The sequence below is a fragment of the Crotalus tigris genome, unplaced genomic scaffold (genome assembly GCF_016545835.1).
Source record: "Crotalus tigris isolate CLP2741 ecotype Arizona unplaced genomic scaffold, ASM1654583v1 scf7180000024291.2576520, whole genome shotgun sequence".
NCBI classification, from domain to species: domain Eukaryota; kingdom Metazoa; phylum Chordata; class Lepidosauria; order Squamata; family Viperidae; genus Crotalus; species Crotalus tigris.
Window position 1 is genome coordinate 356,558 of NW_024100464.1, and position 20,965 is coordinate 377,522.

At 36.3% G+C, this 20,965-nt stretch overlaps 1 protein-coding gene across 1 annotated transcript in view; it reads right to left on the reverse strand.

The window, feature by feature from the left end:
- GALNT16 (polypeptide N-acetylgalactosaminyltransferase 16) overlaps positions 1 to 20,965 on the reverse strand; it is a 184,085-nt gene that overhangs the window by 89,692 nt on the left and 73,428 nt on the right. The window contains exon 2 of the mRNA XM_039324017.1: positions 18,227 to 18,402. Coding sequence (XP_039179951.1) covers positions 18,227 to 18,402 — 176 coding nt within the window. The remainder of the gene's footprint in view (positions 1 to 18,226; positions 18,403 to 20,965) is intronic.

The window sequence follows — 20,965 nt, forward strand, 5'->3', positions numbered from 1 at the left end:
TGATCCAAGACAAAATTCCCCTTCATCTGTGTTTTACAGCTGGCAAGCAAGAATATTTGCTTGTTAACCAAAGGCTTCAAGCCAGCATATGATGGCAATGTGAGTCTGGCTGGCAGGACTCAAAGAACATTCAGAACAACTATTCTGACCTTGAAACAAGCATTTGAATAAAAAAAAATTCAAGCTCTCTTGGTTTTGAACATTCCTACTCTCTAAAACAATAAACCAGGTTCAAGGATATCAAACAAATGGCTTACAAAGATAATAATAGAAAAACAGACTGGTATTCATATTGTCAGTTTCATAAATGGTTCTTCTCAGAAGGGAAATGTATGGATTTTCTGATTTTTTTTTCTAATTGGTCATATAATGTTCCAAAGCAAAAAAAAAAAAAGAAAGAAACTGTGAAAGAAAAATGAACAAAAATCCATATTTTTAAAATCAATATCAATGTAAAGCTTAAATATCTCAGACATCAATTGCAATGAAAACATAATAGAAGATAATAGAAGTTTCAGAAGATTGTATCTCAGTGTAATAAGCCTACGGGTGTTTTGTTTTGTTTTTTTAATATCTGGCCCTTTGTACTGTCAGATGTAATGTGCTCTTTTGTTAATACAGGGCACATTCAGAATGAGTCATACACCTGTACATGTAACCTCTTCCTCCTTTGTAGCAAAATGATCAGATAAGGATAATATCTAATTAACCAGAGCTCCCTTGTTCATCCAAATGAGGAAACTAATAGTTACCAACTAATAGAAAACATTTCATGAGCCAGAAAAAAATAACTGGATACCACCCAAAGGAATTTTGGAGATGGTAACTGTATTGAATATAGAAAACAAAACCGGAAAGAGATGTAGCCTCCCCCAGACCTTTAAAGTGAGAAGCTAATAGGGTAGGACATGCAGTCCCACCCCATCTATTCCTGATCCATATCTTCAACTGAGAGCTCTCGCATGAACATAACTTTACCCCTTTGTGTGGGACTGTAATAAATAGGGTCCCAGACTGCCCAGAGTATACATCTCCTTTAGAATTTCAGCTGGACCTGGGGAAGTCAGAAAGAAAATAAGGAGAAGCCAGTGAGGGGGGCATTTGGGGGGGGGCATTTTCCATCAGTTTAAAACCTATGTGCCTTCAGAGAACCCTGGTTTGCTTTTGTGACTTCTTGTCTAGTCTGAAAACTTCTAGACTGCTGCCGGTGCACTTTTAATCAAGGCCAGATATAAGAAGCATAAGATTTCTTTCCCCACAAAAGAAGCTATATGACAGTGGTGGCGAACCTATGGCACAGGTGCCAGAGGCGGCACTCAGAGCCCTCTCTGTGGGCACGTATGCCGTAACCCCAGTCCTAGGCCTTCAGCTGGGTTTTATAAAACCTTGTTGTTTTAGGCCTCCACCGCCGTGTGCAAAAAAAAAAAAGAGGTTCAATCAATCAGTCAATTTCAACTTCTCGCAGGAAAAAAAAAGATCTTGCAAAGTTGGAATTGATTGATTGAATTTTTTAGTCCCACCCAGTCTGCCGTTACCACTGCAGCCATGCCCACCCAATGGGCCACACCCACCCAATGGCCACACCCACCCGGCACCCGACGATGCATAAGTGGGTTTTGCGTTGCAGTTTGGGCACTCGGTCTCTAAAAGATTCGCCATCACGGCTATATGACATCAAAAAGCCAAGAAAACCTCTAACTCTTTGTTGTCATCTAATATTCATTCAGATTTTTGCAGCCTAGATGTGATAGCCCTAACTTCTTGTCACATAGGACCTTCAGTGGTCATCAGACCATTTCCGGGCCTCATGACAGATCAAAGATTCACAAGTGAGCCTTATTTTTCTCTCCTAGCATCATTAGCAGCCTGTTTGACAGGACTGTAAGCAAGGACTTATGTACTGCTCTTATTTTGGACTTGCTTGCTAAGAAAGGGCAGGTAAAGGCTGCAAAAACTGCTCTGAATCCCTATTTCAAACCAAATGAATCCACAGAATGTGGTAGTTTAAATCACAACTATATTTGGAGATAGTAGTTTGAATCACAACTATGTTTGGAGGTGGGAGAAATGTAATTTACTGGATTCTCAGAATGGATTGCCCCTGCAACTACTTGTGGAACAGAAAGGGAGGAAGCTAACCACCAGACTGTGAGAACACCAGCGAGCAGTTAGATAAGGAGACCTTAACTCATTGGTAGCCTCACAGTGCAATGAACAAGGACATGCATTCAGTTTCACAGCTACTACAATTGTTGGCCAAGCAAGGTCAAAAATAGCCAGAGAAATGATTGAAGCCTGGAAAATGAGCCCCTTGTCAATCAACAGGAGTGCTGATTTACCACCAGTTTATCAGGTACTTAAAAGCCAAGGGCACAGCAGTACAAGAAAACAACAATCAATGACAGTCATCAACACCTTAATTAACAACTAAAAGCTACACACACACACACAGCCAAGCACCATATAACTACAGTATATAGAACAGCCCAGGGCACATATTCCCCTGATGATGGGCTCCAGCAAGAGCCTGAAAGCTTGGAAGAATAAACTTTTGGTCTCAGCAATCAACTCAGATCCTGAATCACTATATTATTATTATTATTTTATTTTTATTTTTTTTTAATTTTTATTATTTTATTTTCATTACAATCATAAGAAAAAAATTCAGATAACATAAGAAGTTAAAATACAACACACAAATTCTGACATTGCTCACCCATTTCCCCCCAGACCGTGTCCCCCTCTCATCTCTATATTTTTATTATTATGGATCATCGCACAGACAGCCAGATGTTCAGACTGGATTTGGCATTTTGTCTACATCATCATCATCATCACCACCACCACCACCACCACCATCATCATCATCATCATCATTATTATTATTATTATTATTATTATAGTGTGGGCTTTAACCACTTTTGTTAAAACCATGGGGCTGTTCATTGATCTGTTTTTATTTGTTTATAAGCCTGCATTCTAATCTGTATTTTATTATTAACTTCTTGAGCACAATTGTAGAGAAAATATGGGTTATAAATTGAATAAACAGATTAAGATATTTTCATAGCTGGAACAATGGTCTCTCATTTTTCTAATCAACTGAAGGGTCTATATAACATTTGACAAATTGGAGCAATGTGCTATAATTAAGAAGTATTTTTTATAAATGTGGAAAACCAGTTGTAGGACTGCCAGTTATGGAAGAAGACAAATACTAAAAATTGTGTTGAAATGTGATAGTATCATTTGTTATTTGATCCATAAGTGACTTTCTAGGACATTTAAAAACAAAGTGTTGTGGAAAACAGGTAATTACACACTCTTGGCTGAAAAGATAGAAAATTAATGTTTTGGGAAGAAACAATAATATAAGATTATAGTAGAATCATTCATTCTTCATATTGCTAACCTACCCAGACAGGTTAAAATACTCAGATTATGAGAAAAAAAGAATAGTTGGTATAACTCTGAAGACCTTGCCAGTTAGTCTGGAAACACATGTATGCACAGAAACATTTTCTCTGAGCATAGCTTTTGCCAACCTGAAGCTTATCAGAAAAGTTAAATGCCTGGGACTTCCGGCAACACGGGGTGAGGTATCATCAGTACGCAGATGATACCCAATTATATATCTCCACCCCGTGTCCTTTCAGTGAAGCAGTCGACGTGATGTGCCGGTGCCTGGAAGATGTGAGGGTCTGGATGGGGGTGAACAGGCTTAGACTCAACCCTGACAAGACCGAGTGGCTCTGGGCCTTGCCTCCCAAAGGTCAACTGGATGGTCCATCATTAGTTCTGGGGGGGGGCAAATTTACCTCCCTCAGTGCAGGCACGCAACTTGGGTGTCCTCCTGGACTCACAGCTAAATTTGGAACAACATCTATCGGCTGTGGCCAGGGGGACCTTTGCCCAGGTTCGCCTGGTGCACCAGTTGCAGCCTTATCTGGACCGAGAGGCTTTACTCACAGTCACTCATGCCCTTGTCACCTCAAGACTGGATTACTGTAATGCGCTCTACATGGGGCTACCCTTGAAGGGCGTTCGGAGGCTGCAGTTGGTTCAGAATGCAGCCGCGAGAGCGATTGTGGGCGCACCAAGGTACGCCCACGTGTCACCTATCCTCCGCGAGCTGCACTGGCTTTCTGTGGGTCTCCGGACGCAATTCAAGGTGTTGGTTATCACCTTTAAAGCCCTTCATGGCATAGGGCCAGGTTACTTACAGGACCGCATACTGCCGCACAGTTCCCAGAGACCGGTGAGGTCCCATAGATTGGGCCTCCTTCAGGTCCCGTCGGCCAGACAATGTCGGCTGGCGGGCCCTCGAGGAAGAGCCTTTTCTGTGGTGGCTCCGACCTGGTGGAATCAACTTCCCCCCGAGGTTTGAACAACTCCCACCCTGCCGGCCTTTAAGAAAGCCGTTAAAACTCTCCTGTTCCGGCAGGCCTGGGGCTGATGTCCCCGGGGGGGGGCGGGACATGATCGGACTTGCGGTATGATTGTATTATTTTATTGTTTTATTCTTGATTGTTTTAATTGAGTCCTTTGGGATTGGGCGGCATATAAATAAATTAAATTAAATTAAATTAAATTAAATAAATAAATACAATTAAATACAATTATTTATGAAAACTGCTGACCTTCCTGGATTATACATACTGACTGAGTTGTGATATTTAAAAATAGTCTGCAGAGAAAGAAAAACTTTGACCTTTTGGCTATTCTTCTAAGGGGGAAATTATTGGATTGTTTTTAAATGACTGAACATTTTGGATTGTTTATAAAGATAAGAGATATATAAGATTATAGTGTTCAGAATTTAAGACTGGTTGGTTTGATGAAAATGGAGGTTGCATATACAATTAAAAGTGGTAAGAAATCACATGCAATATTCTTTTCTAAAATCCCCAGTCTGAAACATCAGAGATATGCAGGAGAAATACTTCAAGATAAGACAAATATTTTCCAGAATGAAATGTATGGTATGTTGCAACTAATTCAAATGACAATGGATTTAAATCATAATGAAATTAAAAAAACTTTGAAGGTATAAATGAACACTTTTTTGACCTAAGCTCACAATTAAAAAATTCCCAGAAAATGGTGATAAAGAATGAACAAACAAATCAGAAATCAGAACAAAAACTAGAGGAAAGTGATTTGGAGACTACAAATGAAGAAAACCACAACTTAACACAGACAAAGAAAAAAATTTCATTATTTTTCTATAATATTGGAAACGGAAGAGATATTTCATTTTTCAGAACAACAAAACAAACCTGAAGACAAGTAAGAAGATTTGATAAAGTGGACAACAGAGCTGTCAGGAGAACTACTAGAGTCTGGGAGACAAAAAAATGGAAGGAGAAATTGAGAGAGAAGAAAAGTGGAAGCTTCTTAACGAGTATAAATGAGCGAAACTCCCCCTCAAAAGCACCTTACTCAGTTTGTTTTTCCCATTCCTAGCAACACCTATAAAAATACAGGAAGAATCATATGACAAGCTGAATACACTGACTTGGAAAGCTGCTAATCAAGAGAAGAAGGCAAGAGCCAGACTCAGGAGAGATGATTTGACTTATCAGATGGAGTACCACATGACTAGTTTGAATATGGTTCAAAGAATAGTTAAATTTTGGATACGAATGGGTTCTATAGTAAGAGAGATGTGATTTATAAGTAGTACAGTATTGCTTTATGATATGGGAAATGTAAAAATAATGAGATGATTTAAATGAATAAAATGTTTTGGATATTCAACTTGGAGAAAATTAATCAACTTGGAGAAAATTATAATTGATAAGAAATATTTTGAATACTGAAGGGAACCTAAGCTTAAATAAGAACAGGTGAGAACCAGACTTAAGAGAGATGACTTGACATACCAGGTGGAGTATCATATGACCAAGCATTTGTCTAAATATGATTAAAAGAATAGTTAAATTTTGGAAATGAAGAGGTTTACAGTAAGAGAAATGTGATTTATAAGTTGTATAATATTTTTTTCTTTTTTCTTTCTTTCTTTTCTCATCTTTCCTATGATATGGGAAATGTAAAAATATTGGGATGATTTAAATGTATGAAATATTTTGGATATTTAAATATAATCAATTTTGAGAAAACCATAACTGACAAGAAATGTTTTGATTACTGAGGGGAAACTAAGCTTAAAGAAGAGTTCTGAAAACAGGACCTATAGTGATTTACATAACATAATTTTGTGCAAATGCAACTATAAAATAAGATGATTAGAAAAGACATTACATACTGATGTAATTGTGAAATATTAGAAAAATGTTTATACTTAAATTTGTATATATAGATAGTATTAAGAATTATATTTTCTTAATGTTGGTAAAAGGAGAACACTATTGGAAGAAGAAAGGACTAGGAAAAGTATTTCTATTTAATATGTTGATTATGAAAGTATAGAAATTAACTATTATTGACTGTTGTTAAATATATGAACCCAGACAACATGTTGTTTACTAAACACTAAATATTGTTATTCTAAAATAATCAATAAAATATACTTTAAAAATGCTAAATGCTCATGTTGACTGCAAATTAGGGGAACTGAAGCCTAAGATATCCAGATAAATATTTTTTATCGATCTATCCCTATTTAAAGGGATTTTAAAAGTAACCCAATGCCAGCTTCAGATAATTTCTCAGAAGCCCATGTTCTGAGAAAGCAACCAATTGTCTACTCTTTTTATTATTAAAAAGTTTTTATTTTCCATGTATTCATACAAAATACAATTAAATTCCTAACCATTGGTACCGCCTGCCCATTCCCCCCAGGCTGCGTCCACCCTCTCTAATCTCTAATCACCCTCTCCCTACTTCCCTCCTCTTTCTCTCCTCCCCTCCTACTCTCTTCCCCTCCCCATCTCCTCTAACCATCCTACTTCCTCCCTGCTCCTTCCTCCCCTCTCATCCCTCTCACACACATGAACGCAGCATAGGGGAAATGCCCAAGCATTTACCATGACTATATCATCATTACCCACCCACTCACCCACCCAACCACCCTAAACCCTCCCTCCCTCGCTTCCCAGAGCAGAATACAGGGTTATTATTAAGAAAGTTAACAATAATAAAAAAGAAAAAAAGAAAATAAAAGAGAAAAAAAAACATCATACTTAACCTTTAACTCCCCTTAAATTAAGTCATATAAACAAATCTCTACAACAGTTACTATAAACTTTACTCATAAAATAAATGAAACTTTATAGTCCCATATTTTTTCTGAATATAATCTATCCATCTTCTCCATACAATAATATATCTTTCTTGTGTATGATCCTTCAAATAAACAGAATTTTTTTGCCATTTCTGCAAAGTTAGAAACTTTAAATAATCCATTCTTCTAAAGTAGGCAACGAGTCCTTCTTCCAATACGAGCCTACTAATAACCTTGCTGCAGTTAATAAATTCAACATTAAAGTAGTTTCTTTATCATTTAAATCCACAAAGATACCCAATAGGAATAATTGAGGGGTGAACTTTATCTTCCTTTTAAAAATCTTTTGAATGTTCCACCAAATCATAATCCAAAAAGCCTTTACCTTTTTACAATTCCACCAAACATGAAAATATGTCGCATCCATATTACCACATCTCCACATTTGGGTTGTAAATTTGGATACATACAAGATAATTTTTTAGGATCTAAATGCCATCTGTAACACATTTTATAAAATTTTTCCCTCAAATTTTGAGCTTGTGTAAATCTAACATTTCTAATCCAAATTGTCTCCCATAAGTCCAATGGGATCGGATCCTGGATATTCTGAGCCCATTTAATCATACAGTCTTTAACCAATTCTGTTTCAGAGTCTAATTCTATTAAAGCATTGTAAATTCTTTTTATATGGGCCTGACTCTGATCTTTAATCTGAATAACCAGATTTCCATCTTCTAGTGTTATTCCTTCTTTTTTATCTACAGTCCACCTGTCCACTATTTGTAAATATTGAAGCCATGACTGTAGAATATTTTTTTGCCTTAATACATCTAGAGATTTTAAATGCCAATCCGAACTTGACCAAGTTAATAATTCTTTATACGAAATTTTATCAAAATTCATCCCCTTAGAAATCCCCTCAATTACATGTCTAGGAATCCCCCAGATAGGTATTTTATAGTTTAACCTATAATAATACTTTTTCCAAACTTGAAGTAAGGCACTCCTCAAAATATGTGATTTGAAAGCCCGGTCCACTTTCTTATTAAAAATTAAATATGCATGCCAACCATACATTAAATCCCACCCTTCAAGAACAAGAATATCCTTATTTGTTAAATTAAGCCAATCACTTTTCCAAGTTAAGGCAGCTGCATCATAGTATAATTTCAAGTTAGATGCTTTAAGTCCTCCTCTTTCTCGGGCATCTTGCAAAATCTTAAACTTAACCCTTGGTTTTTTTCCCAGCCCAAATGAATTTATTGATACCCTTCTGCCATTCCTCCAAATTTACATCTTTTTTTAAAATAGGTATCATCTGAAACAAGAAAAGAAACATTGGTAGAACATTCATTTTTACAGCTGAAATTCTCCCCAACAGTGACAATTGCAGTTTTTTCCAGTCATTTAAATCCTTTTGCACTTTTGCCCATAGTAATTCATAATTATTTTTATACAATTTTCCATTTGAGGCAGTTAAATATTCCCAGATATTTAACCTTTTTCACCATCTGAAAACCTGTGGCTTTAACCAAACTTTCCTTGTCATTGGCTAACATATTCTTAGATAATATCTTAGTCTTATGGTTATTGACTTTAAAACCAGAAACTTTTCCATACTGTGTTATAAGTTCTAATAGACAATCAACCGCTCTAATCGGTTGTTCCAAAATCAAAACCAAATCATCTGCAAAAGCCCGTAATTTATACTCATTTTTTCTTATCTTTATGCCCTTGATTACCATTGATTCTCGAATCTGGATCAACAAAATCTCCAATGTCAAAACAAATAACAATGGAGATAATGGACATCCTTATCTTGTCCCTTTTTCAATATTAAAAGTCTCAGTCAATCCCCCATTAACAACAATTTGAGCAGATTGTTGCTGATATATAGCTTTAAGTGCATGTAAAAAATTATACCCAAAATTCATTTTCTCTACCAGTGAGAATAAGAATTGCCAATCTAATTGATCAAAGCCTTTTTCAGCATCCAAAAATATAAAAGCCACAGGAATCTGATTGTTCTTATCCAAATGCTCAATTAAGTTAATAATTTGTCTAACATTATATTTCATGTATCGCCCTGTTATGAATCCTGATTGATCACTGTGAATCAAATCCTTCATAACCTGCATTAATCTATTTGCCAAATTTTTTATAAAAATCTTGTAATCTACATTTAATAATGATATCGGCCTATAATTCTTAGGCTCTGTAAAATCAGTCTATTGTCTACTCTGATAAGCAAAGCAACCCAGATATTTGACTGGAGTTCTTCTTAGAAACCAGGAATTAAACCTGCAACTTCTGTCATGCAAAGCCAAGGCTACATACCAGAACTACATCCATAACAACTGGGGATGGTATATAGTATTAGAAAGACTTCAAAACAATATAACAAAAATGAGCAATAAATGTCAGAAAGACAATAAAATGTACACCCCAAATATAAAGCATTACCATTAAAGGTCTGCCAAGGCCTGGGGGGAAACACTTGGTTTTTAGAGTCTATGTAAACAAGGGTCAAATAGGTGCCATACCAATGTCTGGGAGAAGGCTATTCCAGACTGCAGGCACAGAGTCAGAGAAGATCCATCATTTAATTGATGGGACCCAAAGCATGCCAACTACAACCCATTATACATGATGGGAAGAAACTACCCAGGCCCAGGCCATAAGATACTCCAGCAATTTACCACTTCTAGAAACCTGTTGTGAAAAGTGGGCACAATTTAAAGATGTCATCACACAGACTGCAACAACTTTACTTGGACTGAAAACCTGGGCCCATCAAGACTGGTTTGATGAAAACCACAAAACCATGTACATCCGGTGATGGCGGCTACTTTGTAGCCGTCCTCCTGAGAGAAGCGTGAAAACCACGGAGAACAGCAGACATCAGCTGGTCCACGGTTTAAAATCTCCCTCCTGGGCGAAGGGGGGGAGAGGAGTATCACCTGAATAGAGGTAGAACCTCTTAACCCCCCCAGAATTTTTTTGGGGGGGGTGAAAAGAGAGTTCCCTCGGAGTTCGGGTGCCTCCGCCTCCCAGCTGTCTTTGATCCTTCGGGATCAAAGCAAAACGCTGCGGCCACCTCCGCGCTTAAAGGAGCCTGGTGAGTTATTTTAAAAGCGGACAGAGTTGGATAAAGGATTGGATTTATTGGACTTTATTTGGACTTTAGTTTGAAATGTGATCTTTTTACTTTTTTGTCTTTTTTCTTTGTCTGGAGAGTGAAAGTAAAATGGCGATTTGAAGTTTGTTTTTTTTCGGAAGAAAGTGACTGAAACGTTATGGATTAAACAGTTTTCTTTTAAAAAAACTTTTTTTTTTGAAGGTGGATTTGTGTTTGGTGTTTTTTTTTTTTCCTTTTAAACTCTCCTTTGTTTCTTTTGAGGATTACTTTTATTTTTAAGAAGGAAAAAAGAAGAAATAAGACTTTTTTTTTCTTTTTGAAAATGGCTTCAAAGAGGCAAGCAGCTGCTACAGTTTCTAAGGTGGCCTCTTCTCCAGCGATCCTACCGGTACAACAACCTAAAGCTACACCACCACCTTCTCCTCCTCTGCCAGCAGTAACGGTACAAGATATGAAAGATATAATGGGAAGTGCTGTATCTCAAATCAGAGAGGAAGTGAAGGGGCTTTTAGATCAGAATAAAACTCAAATCAGAGGAGAAATGAAGAATCTCTTAGAACAGAATAATACTATTTTGAGGCAGGATATAGTTACGGCCTTAACAGGACTTGCTTCTGTGGTTGAGAAATTAGACTCTAGAGTTGAAGAAGTGGCAGAGAAGGCGGATATGTTGGAAGAACAGTTTGAAGGTATGGAGAGAAAGATGGAAATGTCACAAGAGGATATTCTTATGTCCCAGTACAGAGAGATGGAACATGCATTAAGAATCAGGGGCCTGAAAGAGGACAAGCAAGATCTCACTGAGATTCTTGTAAATGACTTTGCTGTTATTTTGAATAGAGAGAAAGAGGAAATATTCAGAGAAGTTGAAAAAATTTACAGAGTTAACTCCTGGATTGCTAAACAAAAAAATTTACCAAGAGATGTGGTGATTTACTTTGCAAAGAGATCTCTGCGTAATGAAATCATACAAGCCTTTTATAATAAGAGGTTCCAGATTGCTGCCCAAGATGTCATTATCTTAAAGGAGATCCCATCTAAAATTTTAAGAAAGAGAAAAGAGTTTGCTTTTTTAGCTAATGAGCTTAAAAAAAGATTGATTCCATTTAGATGGGAAATTCCGATGGGTATTGTTGTGAGCCATGCGGGGACGCGTTACAGACTTAATACAGTTTCTAAAGCAAAAGAATTTTATAGTTCGGTCCTGGGAGCAGACTCACCATCATCCATGATGCAGAAAGTTTTGGATGGCAAAGAGGTGGAACAGCAGTCTGAAGGAGCAGGAGTGATGGTTGCTGGAAAGCTACAGCCGCAGTGGTTGCAACAAACAGAGATCAAAGATCAAAGAATGACTCGTGCAGCATATAGACGCAAGGAAAAGGAACAACAGAAGAAAGAAGATAAAGAATCTCTTCAAGAAATTGTTTCGTTGCCGGTGGGAGGAGCAAGACCCAAGAGTTCTGCAGTACATTCTTCAATGGCAGACCTCCAAGCAGTCTTCTCCAGGCTTCTGGCCAAGGGAGATGGTAAAGCTCCTGACTTGGAATGCTAATGGCCTCAATTCTCCCCAAAAGAGAAAGAAAATTTTCCATTATTTAAAGCAACATAATAATGATATTATTTGCTTGAAGGAAACACATATTATACCTAAAGATCAAAAATTTTTAGTCAATCCTCGTTTGGGATCTCATTTTGTATCTTCAGCTCCTGGGAAAAAAGGGGGAGTAGTTATTTATGTTAAGCAAAATTTAGTAGCCAGTTTGGTGGAATCTGATTCTCAAGGGAGATTTGTTATGATTGAAGTTGGTTTGTATGGAAAGAAAGTACTTATAGTGGGACTTTATGCTCCAAACCAACAACAGGGACAATTCTATAGATTGTTACATCAAAAATTAACTTTGTTGGATTATAGATCTGTTATATTAATGGGAGACTGGAATGGTGTTTTAGATACACAAAGGGACAAAAAAGGATCTTCTATTTCCTTTAAACAGGCTAAACTACCTAAAGCTTTTTTTGATTTGAAGGAAGACTGGGAGCTACGAGATTATTGGCATGGACATAACCAGGAGGAGAGAGACTTCACCTTTTTTTCAGATAGACACAAATCTTTTTCAAGAATTGATTTTTTTTTTATTACAACTGATCTATACTTTAGGGTAAAGAATGTTAAAATTTTTCCCAGGACATTGATGGATCACAGTCCAGTTTGGATGGAATTGGTTGATGAAAAAGAGGAGAGGAGATTGTGGTGGATGAATGAAAATTTATTTAGACAAGAAAAGAATGTTCAAAAGTTAAAAGAGCATTTAAAGGATTATTTTGTTTTAAATATGCATAAGGGAACTTCAATGTCAATGGTATGGGATGCAGGTAAAGCTTTCATGCAAGGGATTTTTATACAAATGAATAATATTCATAGACAGAAGCAGACTCAGAAACGGAATGAATTGGAAGGCGAGATTAAATCAAAAGAAAAAATTTTGATTTCAAATCCTACAGATGAGAAGGTTAAAGAATCTATAAAATTGCTTAAATCACAATTTAATATGTTGATGGCTGATCAAACTGCAACTAATTTATTATATATGAAACAAAATACATTTTGTAATGCTAATAAACCAGGGAGATGGTTGACTTATCAATTGAGAAAGAAACAGAGACAGAGAATTATAGACAAAATAAACTATAATGGTAAATTGGTTTACCAGAAGGATTTGATTAAGAAATCTTTTTTAGAATATTATCAAAAATTATACAAGAGTACTAAGGTGCAGATTTTAGATATAGATAACTACTTAAATGGAGCCAATTTCCCTAAATTAACAGAACTTCAAAAACAAGAAATTAATGGTTTGATTACCAGTGCGGAAATTGAGAAGGTGATTAAAGAATTAAAATTAGGTAAAGCATCGGGTACGGATGGTTTGACATCTACTTTTTATAAAACTCTGGTACAAGAAATGATTCAACCTTTAACTGAGCTTTTTAATAACATATTACAGGGTTCTCAGATTCCCCCGTCATGGGGCAGAGCTTTTATATCTCTAATTCCAAAAGAGGATCAAGATCTTACCTTACCAAAGAATTACAGACCTATATCTCTCTTAAATGTAGATTACAAGATCTTTGCAAAAATTTTAGCTAATAGGCTTATGAGGGTTTTGCATCATGTTATACATATAGATCAAACAGGTTTTATAACTGGAAGGTATATGAAGAATAATGTTAGGCAAATTATTAATTTATTAGAATATTTAGACAAAAATAACCAAATTCCTGCAGGATTGATATTTTTAGATGCTGAAAAAGCTTTTGATCAATTGAATTGGCAATTTATGTTAAGATTAGTTGAAAAAATGAATTTCGGAGAAAAAATTTTACAAGCTCTTGGCGTTATTTATCAAAAACAAACGGCACAACTTATAGTTAATGGGGGTTTGTCAGAGGTGTTTACAATAGAGAAGGGGACTAGATAGGGTTGTCCACTGTCACCGTTGCTGTTTGTTTTAACTTTGGAAATATTGCTGATTAAAATTCGAGATTCACAGCAAATAAAAGGAATAGAAGTTAATAAAAAAGAATATAAACTAAGGGCTTTTGCAGATGATTTGGTGGTTACCTTATCTCAACCAACTTATTCTGTAATAGAGTTATTACAATTGATATATCAATATGGACGAGTTTCGGGTTTCAAAATTAATAATAATAAGACTAAAATAGTGCCTAAAAATATGACTAATCTGGATAAACAGATGTTGGTTAATCTGACAGATTTTGAGGTTGTTAATAAGGTAAAGTACCTGGGGGTTACTTTATCTGTTTCTAATGCAAAACTGTACAAAAATAATTATGAAAGGCTGTGGGTCAATATACAAAGAGACATGAAAAATTGGGAAAAGTTGCAATTATCTCTTTTGGGAAGAATTGCAGTGATTAAAATGAATGTGTTGCCAAAGTTCCTTTTTTTATTTCAAATGATACCCATTTTAAAGAATGAGGTTAACTTAGATGAATGGCAGAAAGGTATTAATAAATTTATCTGGGCAGGGAGGAAACCTAGAGTAAAACTTAAAATTATACAAGATACTCGTGAGAGAGGTGGACTCAAGATACCAAATTTGAAGTTGTATTATGATGCTGTGGTTTTAACATTAATAAGTGATTGAGTTAATTTAACAAATGTGGAAATACTCCTCTTGGAGGATTGGGATTTACTTTTTGGATGGCATGCCTATCTAATTTTTAATAAAAAGGTTGATAGGGCTTTTAAATCTCATATTATGAGGACTTCTTTACTTCGGGTTTGGAGGAAATATTATAGAAATGATTTTAAAATTCCATTATGGGCTATTCCATGGCATGCGACAGAAGGGATAAGCAGAGGGGTTAGGATGGATAGCGTTTCTTATGCACAATTACTTAGATGGGATGGTAAAAATTGGCAGTTAAAATCTATGGAAGATTTAACACAGGAAAATATTATATATTCATGGTTTCAGTATAGATAAATAGTGGATAGGTGGAAGATAGATCGGAAGGTGGGTTTGCTTAGAGAAGATGAGAATTTGTTTAAACAAATAAAAGATCAAAGACGAACTCACATTAAGAGAATTTATGGGGTCCTAGTAGAATTGAACTCAGAAACAGAGTTAGTCAAAGAATGTATGATTAAATGGGCACAAAACTTTGGTGAACCGGTTCTACTAGATACCTGGGAAACTATTTGGGTGAGGAACGTTAAATTTACGCAAGCCCAAAATTTAAGGGAGAATTTTTATAAAATGTTTTATAGAAGGCACCTTGATCCACAAAAAATGTCTCGTATGTATCCTGATCTACAGCCTAAATGTTGGAGATGCGGATGTTTGGATGCTACATACTATCATATCTGGTGGTCGTGTAAAAATATAAAAGTTTTTTGGATTAAGATATGGTGGAATATTCAAAGAATTTTTAGAAGGAGGGTAAAATTTACCCCACAACTGTTTTTATTAGGTATTGTTACTGATTGTGATACCAAAGATATCACATTGATGTTAAACTTAATTACAGCTGCAAGGTTGTTAGTAGCACAATGTTGGAAGAAGGAATCTTTGCCTACTTTGCAAGAGTGGCTTTTTAAAGTTTCTTATTTGGCGGAAATGGCAAAGATTTCGGCTTTCCTGAAGGATCAATCACAAGAGAAGTATGTTGTGGTATGGAGGAAATGGATAGATTTTATACAACATAAGATGGATATTAAAAAATATTATTTAGCTTTTTAATAATTTATATTGAAAAGCTAACTTTCTTGAAAAGCCAAATTTTTTTATTTATTTATTTTTTCTTTCCTTTTTTCTATCTCTTTTCTTTTTTTTGTACTTATCTTTCTTTATATATATTTTACTCTTAATTATTTTATAATTTGTTTAAGTAATGTATTTAGATTTGTTTACAGTTTTATAACTTATATTGAAAAGTTAATCTCTTTTTCATGTTTTTTATGCATTTCTCTTTTTTTCTTTTTTTTCTGGTATTTATGTTTTTTTTTACATATATATTATGTTAATCATTTTGTAATTCATTTAAGTAATGTATCTAGACTTACTTATACTTTATATTTTTCTTAAGACTTTTTGAAGAAATTTTAATTAAGCCTATATCCAGCTCTGGGATAGTCGGGGGAGGGAGGGGGAGGGTTGGGGAGGGAGGGGGAAAATTGTTTTGTTTTTGTTATTGTAAAATCTTAAAAATTTTCAATTAAAAAAAAAAAGAAAACCACAAAACCATTTCAGCAGCCCTCCAGGTCAAGAACAAGGCCTAGGCAGACTGGCAGAATGATCCATCATCTGTCTCAAAGAAAGACAAGTTTAAGTACCCACAGTCCAAAGCACACACACAGCACTGCAAGTAAGCCTGGCAGCACAGGAAAGCAGAGAAGGTGGAACATTGTGCAGGTGTGCATACCACCAAAGGGTCCTTCAGTGCTATAAAGTCAGTTTTATGATCTTTCTAAATCTGGATGCTCTCCTTGCTCTCATTGAATGGGTCGAACCTGACCAAAGACCAGGAAAGACTGAAAAACCACTGAGCTGAACATTTTTCCAGTTTACTCAATAGGCTGTCCACAGTTGACCATGATGTCTTACAGTTGCCAATCTTGTACAGTATGCCCTGGATCTGCCTCCCTCTACTGATGAGATCAGGAAACTTGCAGAAGAGCTCAAATAAAAGAATAAGGCAGGATGGCATTCCTGTTGAGATCTTCAGCATAAGGGAGCTGCCACCTGTTCCTCAAGCAGGAACAGCGATCCAGGAAACTCTCCAAATCATACACCAATTCTGTCAGGGGAAGTACAGTCCAATTCAGAAATAAAGTCGGAAAGTCTCTGAGACTGGGTGGTCTAAATAGACACAGACATTCCATTTTCCCGAGGTTGAGCCTGAGTTTGTTCCCCCCATTCTCATAGCCTCCAGACACTGGGATAACAGCATCACTTGACTAGTCCAGGGCTGAGATACACAAAGGGTATACTGTGCCAAACCTTCAAGTAAGGCTTCACGTTGGTAAAAATTCATGATATTGTAAGCCTGTCTTATTCACAGGCTGGGAGGAGATGAAGTTCCTGTGTTTGAGCCATGAGTAAGGGGTCAGCGAGAAAAGACCAATAGCCCTTGTTTCAGCTCAGAAGTTAGAAACTTCTGATAATTTATCATTTACCATTGTAAAGCTGGATTGCTTAATTGTGATGAGGCAGAAATATTGTTACCTCAGGGCACATTTTAAAAATGGTTTTCCTTATCTAGAGAGTTTCAGTCATTTTATGGGCTGTTCTTTCTTTGGCTAAAAATATTGAAAAATCTTCCTTATAAAGCAAAAGAATAGAAGAGTCACCATGATTTTAGATTAGCTCTTTAAAAAATAACAGCAGAGATTTTATATATATATATATATTATATAGCTGGTAAACTACAATTCCAGGAAGAAAGATTAGATAAGCTGTTCAGGCAATTACAATTCCTTGACCCTTTCTCCAGAGTTTGACATCCTTTCTTGAGTCAGCAGAAAACTATATTGCAGCAGCTCCGCTGACCTGCAGTGGCGACATCAGGTGGTGGTGGCAGCGGGAGGGACGGTTTCACACATGCAACTTACTCCTGTGCATGAGCAAATGGAAATTCGCATGCTCACCTACCACTTGTGCAGCCTGGTTCCAAATGGGCTGTGAGCCAATACCAGGCTGGGGACCAGGGGTTGAGGACCCCTGCTATACTGGCATGAAATTGGACATCTCCACTGTCTGTTCCTACCCTGCCTATATTGCCTCTGTTTCCAGTTACTGAGAATCATCTGATTTTCCTCCAAAATGATAAATGACAAAGCCTGCAGATTTTATATGCTCCTTGAGTTTACCATTGGACCATATCAAAATAAAAAAGATACTGTAATACATTTCTAATCAAAGATAAGTTTGGTTTATTTCACTCAGGGACTGGAGCTGAGATAAAGGCAACAACATAGGGACAGGGCAGAAAAATAATGGTATGGTCAGAGCATAGTTGTGTTGTGTAGAAAAGCTCATTACTTGGCTTTTTACTAGTTACTATTTAATAGGATCCTTAATAGAAACTAAATATACATAACCATCTGGCCCAATTCATTACATTATCATATTTCTAGAGATTTGCTTAAATGTTAAATAATGTTTCCATCTTCTATGACATCCTTACATTAACTAGATCCAGATGTTAAAATAAATAAAGCAGCCTGCATTAAGGATGAGAAGTCCTTTCTCTGGTGGGATACAGATAATATTTTTCCATCTTTCAAAATTAAAATGGCCCAAAAATTAGGTCACAGAGACTCCATGGTACAAAGTATTTATTACAACCCATACTCGTCTGTACTACAGTACCTGTAATGTCTAGTGTCTCTGATGGGCCGGTCACTACTCAGTTTGTCACTCTCTAACTGATTGAAAGCATGTTGCCGATAAGGGTCTTCTCCCGCCTTCAGCAGCTTTGAGGATACGTAGGCCTTTTCATCAAATCCTCTTAAGCCATTTTTCTCAGCTTGTGGTGGCTTGGATGCCTGGAGAGAGAGACAGAGTTAAAAGTTAGTCCTATAAAGGAGAAGCCTTTTAGGCAGTGCTTTTTTTTGAAGAAAAAAAAAGGTGCCGGAACTCACACACGTCATACAACCAGCCTTGCCTACCCTACAAGGTTCCATCCAAAAAAGGTGCCAGAACTCCGTTCTGAATGTTCTATGACAAAAAAAGTCCTGCTTTTAGGATACAAGTAAAGTGACAACCTATTGAGAGCCAGAAACAGATTTTCAAAGTAACACGTGCAAAGTTTTATATTGGGAAAAAATGAGGCACAGAAATTTATTTTGCCAACCCAATCACTGGCTAATCGATTGTGTTCATGCAGAAGAAATTAAGGCTATGTTTCCTTCTATTCTTGTCAAAATTTTTGTATACTTATATTCTTTTATTTTAGTAGGCCTCCTTCCCCCCCCCCCTTTGAATCAGTTCTGAAACCTGGTAACTGCCTGGACAAGTCCCTGCAGTTTTCTTGGTAAGGTTTTTGGAAGTGGTTTGCCATTGCCTGCTCCCTGGGGTTGAGAGAAGCAAATGGCTCAAGGTCACCCAGCTAGCTTTGTGCCTAAGTCAGGACTAGAACTTACAGTCTCTCAGTTTCTAGACCATTGCCTTAATTCCTACAACCAAATCGGTTTTCAGTGGGCTCAGCTTCACAGTAATACATTTAAAATATTGCATACTTCAGTTTAGGATATACACCTATATTTTGAATGATATATACATATATCTCTGGACACTTTTTAGCAACAATATGGAACTAGTATGTCTTTTCCTACCCAGAAGGGGTTTTTTTTTTCAATTTTCTGGTTCAATCAATGGCCTTTGTGATCTCCCATCCAAATACTATCCTATTTAATATTTTTTTAAAAAGTCATGGTCAGCTAGGTGCTGCCACATAGATGGCTTTTTCTTCCTAAATTCCTGACCAACATCAACTTCAGCCAAGAATGAATTCTAAGAAATATGGCCCATTACATCTAAGGAGGTTAATGTAGAATCATCTTACCTGGTCAATACTTTGACCTGAAAGGATAATGGTCAAAAGTCTACTAAATCTGTTCAAAGAAAAGGAAGTGCTTGCTTCACAATTTACAGTCCAACAGATATATGATGCAGTATGCATTCCTCTTCCTTCATCACTGCTTCATTATCATCCTTCTGTCAGTACAATAACTACTTTCATCTCCTCTATGTTGAAATCAACCACATTGTTAGGATAAGACGGTTAGATGCGATATAGGGATGTACAGCTTTACTGAGAGACACTAGAACATATTAATGATGAGCAATGTTTGTTAAAATGGTTGAAGATAGTAATTGTTGAGCCTGTTGTCAATATCTATCCAGAACTTATTCATAGAGTGAAAGTAGATTTAAGAAAAGTTTCCTAATGAATAGCCAAGGAAAATGCATCCTATAGTGATTCAACAAACCGTATAGAAAATCCATATCTTTTTTTCCAGCTTTATTGCAGTCTCCCTTTTTGTTTTAAAACACTTAAAATAAGCTGTTTTCTGAATGAGTCTTGCCCAATTGACTTTAGTGTGGGTCCTGCCAACTATACATGAGAATGCAAAATGAAAACTTGTGTAAATAGTGTGCACAGCTTTTAGCCTTTTTAATGCAGTGAAAATACAGGTAGTCATTGGTTAACAATGGTAATTGGGACAGGGAACTCTGTTACTAAGTGATACAACCATAAAATGCAATGTCATGTAACCACACCAAACAATGATTGCAAATCCAGAAGTTCCAGTTGCAGTCATTAGACAAATCCTGTGTGTAGTTGGTAAGCATGACATCACATGATCACCATTTGCTCTCTCCTGGCAATTTCCCCATTGACTTTTCTTACCGGAAGCTGTGAAGGTCGCCAATGGTGATCACATGACCATGGGATGCTAAGGCCATCTTAATTGCAAGCCAGTTGCCAAGCACCTGAATCACAATCATATGACCCTGGGGATACTATGATAGTCACAAGTTCAACTACCAGCTGTAAGTCTCCTCGTTTAGCAGTGTTGTAACTTTGAATAGATGCTGATTGAATGGTTATTAGCTGAAGACCACTTGCAAAGAAAACTATAATTTTGTGAGGAAGACTGTATAAACCATTTTCTGAAAAATATTACTAGCAGCAAATTGATTAAAAATAAGTTATCAGAAAAGGTTAGAATTTCAAGTAGAAAAACAGCTGATAAATGAAAAATATCTAAGATATACCTATTTAAGATGGATGAACTTATATAGAATTACATTTGAGAAATACCCTAGGATTAAACTGTTTACCTTTGACATTTCAGCCTTTTCTTCTTTTCAAATGTCTGAAACAATTATCGTCAGTTTTAAAAAAAGGTATTGGACAAGTTGACAAACATATCAATGCCTGTATACGGTTTTATCTGCAAACATTTGCTGGCCTTCCTTCCTGATCTTTGGAAATGCCAGAGGCAAAATAATTTTTTTTTTTTTTTACAGAAAGCGTTTTCCTTTCACAGCTGATAAAGGCTGTCAATGTAGCCCCACACACACACACAAAATCTTTATACA